This window comes from Orbicella franksi, chromosome 11 (assembly GCF_964199315.1).
Source record: "Orbicella franksi chromosome 11, jaOrbFran1.1, whole genome shotgun sequence".
NCBI classification, from domain to species: domain Eukaryota; kingdom Metazoa; phylum Cnidaria; class Anthozoa; order Scleractinia; family Merulinidae; genus Orbicella; species Orbicella franksi.
Window position 1 is genome coordinate 11,116,046 of NC_138155.1, and position 11,961 is coordinate 11,128,006.

Genomic DNA, 11,961 nt, shown 5'->3' on the forward strand with positions numbered 1-11,961 from the left:
CCGAGAAGATTTTATGTGCCTATACATACCGCCTTTTGACATGCAGTCCCCTTAGAGAAATCTCATTTTTTTTTTTTTTTTTTTTTTTGAGATAATTTCCTCGTTTCAGAGTAACATTTTGGTACAGAAGGCAACACACCAGGAGCCCAGCAGAGATTTCTTTAATCTTTATTGTAGATTAGTAGGTTCTGAAGGGTGGATCTCTGTGGCTTGGAAGAACTACAGTAATCACGGCGATAAAAGCTTCAAACAAAACTAAATGTTCGCAATACTGACGCTGATCACAACTGAAATCGAAACCTATTTTTAGTCCTAAAACAAACTATTCATGAGCTGTCATACAAAAATCCCCGACGAAATTCACAGGAAAATAATCACGCTTGTTCAATAATCACTCATTGTTCAATGTCATGTAGTCTTTGTAAACCACGGGCTATTCGTGTTCATAAATTACGCAACTAACGTCCAAGAGCTTTTCTCGGCCCTTCCTAGCTCAGTGATAGACCATATTCGTATCCCCGGTATTGGACTGGCACTAGCTTGAAACTGAGGCTGATGCTGGGAGTCTTTTCAAATGCAAATGATATTCCTCCGTGTGAGCCTCCATTGCAAGCTAGTCCCAGTCCAATACCGAGAATACGAATATCTGCTGTCTGATCACTCTGCAGTGAAACGAAAACAAAATAATTTCTAACTTAGTATAAGTAAGAAAACATCAGTCGTATAGGAGGGGGCATCTCGTTTATTGATCAGACATAAATTGCCCTAGGATCGTTATTAACACGATAAACGTAGTAGACAAAAACCGGGAAATTTACTAAAACAGAATTTCCAAAATGAACTGATCAAAAGCGGAGATGTCGTCGAAGTGACAACTCCTAACGGACTAACTCCTTAAATATTAACTTCTTAGCATAATTACGTAACCTGCATATCAACGAATCTACATACCAGCACAAAACTATCTTACAATAACAACGTGAAAAATTATATTTGTTGTCTAATCACTCTGCAGTGAAACGAAAACAAAATAATCTCTAACTTAGTATAAGTAAGAAAACATCAGTCATATAGGAGGGGGCATCTCGTTTATTGATCAGACATAAATTGCCCCATTTCGAAGATAAAGCACAGTTTAAAGAGAATTATAGACCTAGGGAACGAGAAACTGAAAGAAGGGAATTGATGTTGTCTTTAACATAGCCGTCCTTTGCACGATCCGATTTCCAACGACCATGTCGTTTAAACAAACGATCGCTGATGCCAGCATTCGCAGCGGCAGAGGCACCATGCACCTGATCTTAAGCTATGCAAACCATAGCTAGACTTAGGAAAACCTAGTTTAACTAAGGAATTAAGCAAAAGCTCCCTAGCCCTGGTATAGGATATAGGTCGCGAACCTAAAGAATAACTAAGAGTGGACTTATGATAAACAAGGTTGCGAAATACAAAATCGCTAGAATTGCAGTTCAAAGCAGCGAGAAATTATCGTATAGGGACAAGTGACAGCACCTGCCCGAGCCAAAAGAACTGAGGAACCACAGAGGCGGATCCAGGGGAGGGGTTGAGGGGGTTGCAACCCTCCCCCTCCCCCCCCCCCCCTTTGAGCAGCATTTGTTTTTGGTTATTTTGTTTGATTCTTCCTAAAAATAATAGAAAAAAATTGTTTTTTACAAAGTTGTTTCACTTCCACCATTCGACTGCTTTTCAAGTTTTGAAAAGATAATGTACATTTCGCGACTACTGTGGAGGATATTACTTGCAAGAAGGTCGTATCAGGATCACGTCATCAGACAGGATCAGATGAAACAGGCGACACGAACAGGTGAAATTCATTCAAACGTAAACGAGTGGGATTGGGACCAAGCGAATGTTTCAGTATTGTTGAAGTGTGTTCAACGTTGGACGGAAAATGAAGAAAGTAACAGATTTTTATACAAAGAAATCAGGTAAGCTCGTGGTTCTTTTTCAAAAGAAGTCGTTTAATTTAATTCTATAACACCAATAACTACTTTCAACAGCCAATAGCCTCGACATACCGTGCCATTCATAAACAAAGTGCATTTTCCATCGGACCGCCATCTTGAAAACTGCCTGGCAAGAAAATCATTTCTTTCGAATATAAACATTTTGCAGGTTCAGCCCAATCAAGGTCTGACGAATTCGCGAGTAATAATGAAGGTATTAATGAAGGTAAGCAGAAATAAAATTGTCATTAAACGGAGACATACAATGAAATTTATCATGATATCTTCACTAAGTGAACTGTCATGATAAACACAGAAAGAAGCTGTTCTGCTCCTCCTAACAAGCTACCAAAACTCGGCAACTCAGACGATCAAGCTGGAGTGTCTGGGATTGCTTTTCCAAACATCCATCGTCTTCTGCTCATTGCGTGCACCCTACCAATCAGTAGTGCGGAAGCTGAGCGGTCCTTTTCGCTCATGAAACGGATCAAAACCTGCACCAGATCAACGATGTCTGAAGAGCGCTTTTCAGATCTCGCTGTTATTGCTATGCATTACCCTGAGAGATTCGAGGTAGACGAGATATGCGAGGCCTTTGTAAAAGCTCATCTTAGAAGACTATTTCAGGCTACGTTGTTTGATTAATGAGGTATGTAGAGAAACGGCAAATAACTATTGATGATACTGCTGTCCCTTTCAATCATGCATTATTATTTCTGGGTTCCTGGCTGAGAAATAAGATAAATTCCAGATTTTATATCATGCCTTCACAACTCTTTTGAAGTCTCGGGAATGCTGCAAAAGGCGTTTTAGAAGGAAAAATCGGAAACATTATTTTTTGGGGGGAGGGACATGGCTCCGGACCCCTTAAGAGCTCGTGCCAGAGGCACGGGGCCGTAACTCGCCTTCCACACCATTGGCGTTAAAGGTTACTACAATAGTGTACAACCCCCCCTTTCAGAAATTCCTGGATCCGCCCCTGAACCATCCCTATACACGTCAGTCTTACTGCCCAGTAATAATAATCTTAACGTAATCTAAATTATGGAAATTTACATCACAACAGCGCAACTTAGCTAGCTCATCAAAGCGTGAAAATGCACAATAAGCGGTAATAAATAAAGCTGCAATTCGGAGACTAGACAGGTTAGCAGATGGCGAGGCATACTTTGAACATATTGAAGAAACCATCTCAGGAGAAACTGGCTCCTTTTTAACCACTGGTTTAGCGCAAATCCGGACACCGGCCTCGAGAATGTTCTTTACCAGAGGATCTTGACATGGATCAGGAAAACCATAGAGCTTGTTAGCCCACGAAATACCACAGGAAGCATTACTGTGAAGTACGGAGAAACTTGTATCACTTTCGATAGGATGCTCTAGGTAAAGAGCGACGTCTAGCGGCCTTGTAGGCAAAGCAGTGATCTCGGGAAAGCAAGATACCCAGACTCTGAATTTCTGAAAAGACCTAGAATACTGATCAATGGTGCGTGGAGCCTTGGATTGCAATGCACGAGTCGGAAGCGAACTGACAAGTCTACGGAGCTCAGGATTCTGTAGGGTGGAGCTAGTCCGCGCAAAAACAATATCACCTTGTGCAGAAAAAAAAAAATAGAAAAATAATTTTGAATAATGAAAAACTAAACAGAAAAATAATCTCAGGTATAGGCAGATAGTCCAGTGGGGAATACAGCAAGTAACAAATCTCAACATGGACTACTACTAGTGGCCGTGAAAAAAGCCCAGTGGCAACCAGAAATAAAGCAAGTATACAAATGACCAGCGGCAAAAGAAATAAACGCACAAAGCCAAGTGGCAAACACTTAAATTCCAAGAGCTGATGAAGCGAAAAATACAAACTAAAGGCTTAAATTTAACTGGCTCCATTAACACGTAAGAAAAGGACAGGCAAACTAAAATTATCAGAACCAAAAATACAATTCTTATTAGCACTATGCACAATAACTCACCTCCCTTCAGCACTTACATAATTTGAAATGCTCAATAACTTAAGTGACAAGGCAAACGGTAGGGACCAACGAACAGTTTCACCTCCTCAGCTATGACTAAGAGCACCTACACCCAAAGTGTTAAGACTGTAAAAGCGCGAATAGAACCTAGGGAACTTGGTGTTTGCATAACTAGCAAAACAATCTACGGTGAAAGGACCCCATCGAGAATCAATTTCACGAAAATAATCGTTGGAAACACACCTGTCCAGTCGTCAAAATCAACGATCTTACTGTAATGATCAACTTTCTGATTAAGCGTCCGGGGAATCCATTCCACTGACAACCTAATACCATGAGCAGAGGTAAAACAGAAAATACCCTTAGCAATAGCATTCAAATGCGGCTTATTGCTCCCAGAATCTGTAATGAACGCTACGGCTTTATTATCAGTATAAAGCTTAACAGAGGAATTACGCAAAATGGGAGCAAAACTTCTTAACGCAAAACTAACAGACTTCAATTCCCTCCAAATGGAGCTTTGCTTCGTTTCAAGATCATCAAAATTCTTGTGGGCAACAGGAAACCCCTCGACCTCAACATGAATATAAGAAGCGCAAGCAACTTCACTAGCGTCGGAATCGAATATACAATGTTATGAGGGATATTAACTAGATAGACAAAAGGTCTAGAATTAAGTGCTCGAGCATTTAACTCAGAAATAGCCTCAGTAGTACGAAAAACCCTGGCTTTCAATATGCTCTGCTGTCAATAACGGAATACGGTGCTTCTGCAAATATGACCAAAAACAAGCCACAGGAAATGATACACCAGGTAACCTGAGCCAGCATCCTTGCAGTAACTATACGAGAACTAGAAACCCCCCTAATGGACGCAAGCAAAACTGATATCTTATCTTCAGGAATAGACAATAAACCCCGGGCAAAATCCCAATGAAAACCAAGCCAGCGAAGCAACTGAACAGCGATCCACATACATTTATCCTTCTTTGGAACGAACCCCGAGCTAATCAAATCAGAATGCACCAACAAAGATTGTCGAAGGCAAGTATCCTTCGAACCGCATACCCCTAAACCATCGTTTAAATAAACTACAATGCGGATAGCCTGACTACGCCAATGCTTGACGAGGGGACGCATAACTTTGGTGAAAATGTAAGGGCCCGTAGAAAGACCAAAGGGCAGAACGACAAACTTAAAATATTTTCGAACCCCATTGAAAACCCACGAAAACCCGAGAAATCTTTGATGTGATGGGTAAATTTCAACACGATGATACCCTGACTTAATATCGAAAGAATAAGCCCATTAAGTAGAAGGTGACTCGCCGATGAAAAAATTTAGCATGGACTGGGAATCCTCAAACTTAATTTTGGACTTATTTACAAAGAAATTAATTAACATACCTGAGGTCTAATATGAGCCTCTTCTTACCACTTGACTGTACAGAAACAGACAATGGATTAACCACGTCAGGTGGGCAAGTACACGAAACAATAGAGCCAACACTAGGTAACTCTTGAATAGCGGATTCTAGAAAATCACTCTCACCCAAAGCTGAGCTATTATTAGTAAGAAAAACACTTGTAGGTTCCCGTGAAAAGTGGATCTTATAACCAAAACTTAAAGTATCTAAAATAAACTTAGAGGCACCAATGCTTTGCCAAAAAGAAATGTCCGCTTTAAGCCTACCCTTAACAATAACCTGATTACAGCCTTCAAAATATTCAGTAAAGCTAGAATCAAGAGAAATGTGACCCAAGTCAAAGTTGAAGTCAGAGTACTTATCTGGACCCAATCTTGCAAGAACATTTGCCAAATCAGACGGTGGTTGACTTTGTGGACGTTGAACTGGCGCCAGTGTTAGTGAAACTACCTCTTGTCTTGTAGAAAAGAGGGCAGGCTGGCAAATTAGCTCAGTGTCCTCGCTGATTGCAGTTAAAGCAGACGTCGGAAGGCTGGACTTGTCGGGCGGCACGAAAGGACTGACGAAAATTAGAGTCAGCAGAAAAAGGAATGGACGTAGGAGAAGCAGAAGACCCAGACCCTTGTGTAGCTTGAAAATCTCGGGATTTAAGAGCACTTGAAAACCTTGAAACACGAGGTTTGGAAGACTTCTGTTTAATCTTGGTAAGCACAGGTCGCTCAGCCGCTCGAAGTTTCTTCAGAATTTTCGGCGAGCTCGTCGGACTCATATTCCTCAACTGCAGCCCAGCCAGCGGGACTTTAGTCAGCAAAGCGGATCAACTTAATGCGTTTCTCGAGGTCAATTTCTTCAGTTCTCGCCGAGTCTCAACCTCGCGTTCGTCTAATGAGCGCTTGAAATCACCAAACGTTTTCTGCAACTTCGCATCAAGGAGGGAAACGTCTATCGACTGAAGTTGGGATGATGCAGTCTCCGGCGGTGGATCAGGCATAGCACGAAATTTACTAAAACAAAATTTCCAAAATGAACTGATCAAAAGCGGAGATGCCGTCGAAGTGACAACTCCTAACGAGCAAACCCCTTAAATATTAACTTCTTAGCATAATTACGTAACCTGTATATCAACGAATCTACATACCAGCACAAAACTATCTTACAATAACAACGTGAAAAATTATATGGCCTATTTGCCTATTTCAAGGAGAGAGCGCTGAGAACAAAGGTTGGTGATGAACCAGCATTTCGTCTAGTTATAGAAGAAGTTCCCTTAGCTTATAATTAAGTTCTCTTATGTACCTCTAAATACTGTTATTCCTGTCCTTACTTATACGACTTATACGTCATCTGAAGTTAGGGACTGCTCAACAGCTTTCATCGCGTCCCGGGGGAGGTACTTTGGGAATTTCTGGGTGACGATGTGCCGCTGGGACCTTGGAACCCTTAGCCTATACCAGAGCGTAGTTCAGCTGAATTTTGCTACCCTATACTAGAGTAAACTCCCCAAATCCCCCCATCTATCGACACTGTTGAGGCTGATTTGCGTAAATTTAAACTTGCTGATTTGTTTTTTTTTTTTATATTTTTGAGTGGCAATTCGTGGTTTCGTTAGTCTAGATAAAATCTTAAACCAACTAGTCAGTTTTGTGAAAAATGATACCCTATTCTACTATTCTAGACCCAAACGCTCTGATTTATATACCCTATCCTAGAGTAAACTGCTTGAAAACCATACCCTTCACAGCGGCACATACCTATATAGCCCATATATGGCAGTGCCTCCCCCCCGGGCATCGCTTTAAACCGCGAGCAAGGAGAGGCGAATCGCGTTTACATAAACAACTATGATATGTATAGCGGCATAGCAACAGGCTGCGAGAGCATCATATTATTTCGGCTCTTGTTGCAGGCTTCTTCTCGGTGGAGACGATCGACAGCCGGAAATACGTCGGCGTGCGCGGGGTTACAGCATAGCAACGTTCCACCTACGCAACCCCCCCTGCCACGTGACACAGGGTAAAGTCTCAAATTTCTATCGAGTTGTGTTACTTCCCCAAGGGCATGAAGAGGATTGAGCGAGTGTATTGAGGTGTACTGTGGTTATTGCAAAGATATGGTTTGGCATCGATACTTCCTTTAATTTTGACCCAACAACTTTTGCACTAAACGATACACAGGTCCTCAAGTTAGACCAAACGACGTCTTTTCATAGTCACGGCAAGTGTTCTTGTTTGATATTGACATTAAGAGTACACAACATTTGGATATGAATTCGTCTGACGGTAAGTCCTGTGAAATGTATATCTAGTATAAAGTAATAGCAGTAATAAGTGAGTTATTGTAAGCAATATTTTGCTATATCAGATCTGATAAATCGTGTTAACTGTCTCCAAATAGCTGAATAAGTTTTGAGAGTTCAGAACTTGATTATCATTACGGGTGATCGCGTGCACGCATCTCGCTTATAAAATATTGCTCACTGGATACGAATGAAAGACCATGACAGCTGTAATGAAGGAAATTATGCGTAAAACAAATTACACAAAGGAAACAATTCATTTATGACCACAGAAACAATATTGTTGAATTGTATGATATCTGGTGTACGAAAATCAATCTGTGAGGAAAACGGTGAACACGAAGGGTCCACAGCAATACAGCAAAGAGTCAAAGCTGTTGTTAAGATCGTTAATTTAGTACACGTTTAAGACAGGATGCTAATTTTCGTTCAGAAAAATGGAAATAGAAGTCGTGGAAATCACAAATGCACTATTGAAAGCATATTTGTTGAGACTGTTTTTTTTTTAGTTAAAAAAGTGAAATATATATGCGATTTTACGTTTCGATGCATATAGTAATACAGTAATACTATTGACATTGGTATGGGAACATAAAACGTGGCAATGCGGTGTTGAAATATACAGTCCAGGATGTTAAATCAACACGTGTTAATTAGCATTTTGTTTAGATTCTTGTTTATCATTAGAAATAATTACTTCGTACAACCTGCTTCCATTCATAAGAATGAGAAAAAAGTTAACAAAAATTAAAACAAATAAAATAAAAACAACGAAAAACAGACACTGTTAATCCCTTGTTAATCATATCAAGGTAAGGTGGTGACCTTTTACCGCACACGTACCCAGATCAGTTAACGAATAATTGTCGATCATCGCAAACATTGTAGCCTGCGTAGCGGGGGGAGGGGGGGGGGGGGGCAGAGCGCGGATGGGTGGAGGGGGACTGTCTTTTTGCCTCCCTACACCCGGCCCTACCCCGTTTACGCCCGCATCTGGGCAGTTTATACCATAGCACACCTTATCTATCGCATATTATTTTGCGCTGGTCTTTCAAAGGAAACCCAATCATTTTCACGTTCTATCCAGTGGTATCGTAATCGTTTGATTACACCCTGTTTATACCAAATTAACTTCATTTGGACCAACAAGTTGACATATCGGTATATTACATTTGCTTAGAAGGGAACTCTAATGCACATCAACGCCCAGATTTCTGACACAAAACTGCAGTTTGGTGATCTGTGAAAGCTCTTCGTTCATCGTCGTCACTCTTCGGCCCGGATTAGAGAGATTTGGTGCGCAGGTTTGCGTGAAGAGCTATAGGGAAGATATTTGTGTACAAACATTGTTTTTGCTATTCATAACATGAAACAAAATAATCCTTTGTTTCACCAGCCAGTAGTTCTCTGGTTTGCATATTCATAACAATAGGTTACGTCACTGACGTTTGCTATAAATCACGCTAAGAGCGATGGCTCTTGCTTAAATAGCATGTTCTGCCGTGTATAATTGATATTAGTGGATTAATCTTTTTTAAGCCACAATAATCTCTCGATCTCAGACCGTCCTCCTTTTATACCAAATGCGATTTAGGACAAATACATTGAGGAGAACAAACGAATAAACGCAACTTCTACCAAATGCCACTTCCACGAAAGGCTTCTCGCCATAATCGTGGATCGACTCGTAAACTTCACCTTTCTTGAGACCTCCCAACAATTTTCACCAATATACAGGGGTCAGTAATTTACAACGGACACTTAAATCTCTGCCAGGGTAGCCGTTGTACAGACCAGGAGTTGGAAGGGGAAGGGGGGAAGCGGGGGGGGGGGGGGGTTGATCCCATACAAACAGGACGGGGGTGCCTACCTTTTAGTCGTAGACCTGAAAACAAGCTCCCGGCGAGCGTGAACGCCCTGATCGCCTCGCTCTCCGAATTCTTCCGTTTCGCGCTCGTCGGCTAGGTTCGGTCGCCAATGTTTTTTCCATCTTCACTGGGAACATGTTCGCAGGCTATTTAGGCGTTTAAAAAAGCGGTTTTAGTACTTCTTAGCGTGTTCAGACTCAAAACTTTGACAGCGAGAGCTTTAGGGGTACCTTTAAGGATATTAAGCCGAAAAAGAAATATGACAGGGGATATTTGGCAATCAACTTTTTTCAAATTTTGTCACACTTACACCGGGAATTCACAACTCATCAGTAATAGAGTGCAAATTCAATTAAGGTGTTGTTTTAGAATTGATACCTCTTGGGGGTGGGAAAAAAAAAAAAAAAAAAAAATCAAGCCAAGCCCACATAACAGGATCTTAGTACCTCTTGAGGCTTTCCAAAATTTTTGACGAGCACCCCCGTCCTTTTAAGCATGGGATCCCCCCGGTGTACAGAGCCCTAGGAAACCTATGAAGAATCGTTTTGGGAGAAACTCTGACATGCACTCAAAACACCAGTTCGCGGCAAATTACTAGACAATCTTCTTAATTTATTTATTTCCTTAACAGAACAATTCCCTAGCAGTCTACAAGCCGCCGGCTACACTGTGTTGTACTGCATAACAATGGCCGCGGCCGTCACTGGAAATTTCCTCCTGATTTTCATCATAAAGAGGAGGCCTGACACGAGGTCAATAACTGGATTTCTGTTTGTCAACATGGCCGTCGCTGATCTCCTGGTGACATCGTTCGTCATGCCCGTGTCGATAGAATGGGTTTATTCCGGTGGGAAATGGCTGCCGGGAATTCTAGGTCACATCACGTGCACTCTGGTGTACTTCATCTTTTACGTCACTCTGGCGGCATCCATCTTGAGTCTCTCCCTGATGTCAGTGGACCGGTATTTGGCGGTGATTTTTCCTCTCCGTCGTTTTCCAAGATTTCGCCGCCCAAAAGTCCTCGCCGTCGTAGTTTGGTTAAGCTCAATGGTGTTTTCTGTTCCTATCGCTTTTGTATGGCGGCTTGTGGAGTACAAGCCATTGGATATATTTACTTGTTCCCCGCAGTTTGAGCGGCTTGGAACATTCGGTATGAAGGAATATTACGTCTACCTGGTTCTCCTCATGTACCTGATTCCACTTTTCGCGATTTCATCGCTCTATGTTCTGGTTGGCCGCGCGCTTTGGCGAAGAAATGTTCCTGGTGTGGTGTCAACAGAGACCGAAAAACGAAACAAAAAGACAAAACTGATAGTTGTGCGCATGCTTGCCATAATTACCGCTGCCTTTGCACTTTGCTGGTTCCCAGCGCACTGTTACCATCTCATTTTGGCATTTCGTCCAGATATTCATCTTGCCAGTCCTCCGTATGTAATGTTCCTTTGCTTTTGGTCTGGTCACGCTAACAGCGCAGTAAATCCATGGCTTTACATCATGTTAAACGACAAGTTCCGGAAAGTTCTTTGGCATGTGTTCTCTAGAGCTCGGAGTGGAACAAGTCGTACCTCAGCGGAAGGCAATTTAGTTAGCCGTCTAATTGCAGACCCTATCAGAGAAACAAAGGTTTGAACTGACAACCCCAAACAGCGGGTCGACTAATCAAGCAGAGACGTCTACTTAACCCTTTCGCCACGGGATAACACTTATGTGCTTGTCAGTAATTAAGGCCACTGTCACTTGCTTAGTGGTTGCTCATGCGATGTTTGGAGTGTACAGATCAACAGTTTTCAAATAGGATATCATACATTATCATATCTATTAACCCTCGGACGTACAAGGACTGGGGGAGGGGGGAGAGGCGCGCACGCATGAGGTTTTTCAAAGTTTCGGTAAGGCGATTTACAAGTGAGTTTTAAATGGTTTTTTTGCGCGCATTTGCGAGCATGCGAGCAGTGCGTTTACTTTTGCGAGCACGAGCAGTGATCAAATTTGCCTTGCGAGAAGCGAGCACTTCAGAAAATACCTGATGACGAGCAGCGAGCATTTCGTAAATTTAACACACGCAACCGATAATTATTGTATTAATAAAGTGTATTATCGTTTGTCTCACGATGTAGTCACTTGAGATGTAGATCGCGACGTTTCGACTGCTTACTGCTAGTCTTCCTCAGGCGATAAGGTCGACTGATTGCACGGTAAAATGACAGCAAAACTATAAACAATTCTGCAATCGAATATTTTAGCGACAGTTGACACAGTGGCGACGAACATTATTGCAACAATTTCGGTCGCAAAAAGCTGTTATTCGAATCATTTTCAATCCAAAGCAAAACTAAGGCCGGAGTCAAATGCCATACTTCAAATGAGCCGAACCCAACTCAACCAATTAGGCTCATGTGAAGTTCGGCGTTTGACCCAATTAAGGTGGCTGAACA

The 11,961-nt window shown here is 41.8% G+C and overlaps 1 protein-coding gene and 1 pseudogene across 1 annotated transcript; one reads left to right on the plus strand and one right to left on the minus strand.

Moving 5' to 3' along the window:
• Window positions 1–5,808: 5,808 nt before the first annotated feature.
• On the minus strand, window positions 5,809–6,353 carry LOC145502886 (uncharacterized; annotated as a pseudogene).
• A 1,225-nt stretch (window positions 6,354–7,578) lies between these two features.
• Window positions 7,579–11,716, plus strand: LOC145502885 (prolactin-releasing peptide receptor-like). The gene is made up of 2 exons (XM_081482286.1): window positions 7,579–7,641; window positions 10,158–11,716. The coding sequence occupies exons 1-2, from the start codon at window positions 7,626–7,628 to the stop codon at window positions 11,153–11,155; spliced, it is 1,014 nt and encodes a 337-aa protein (XP_081338412.1). The 5' UTR covers window positions 7,579–7,625; the 3' UTR covers window positions 11,156–11,716.
• Window positions 11,717–11,961: the final 245 nt, after the last annotated feature.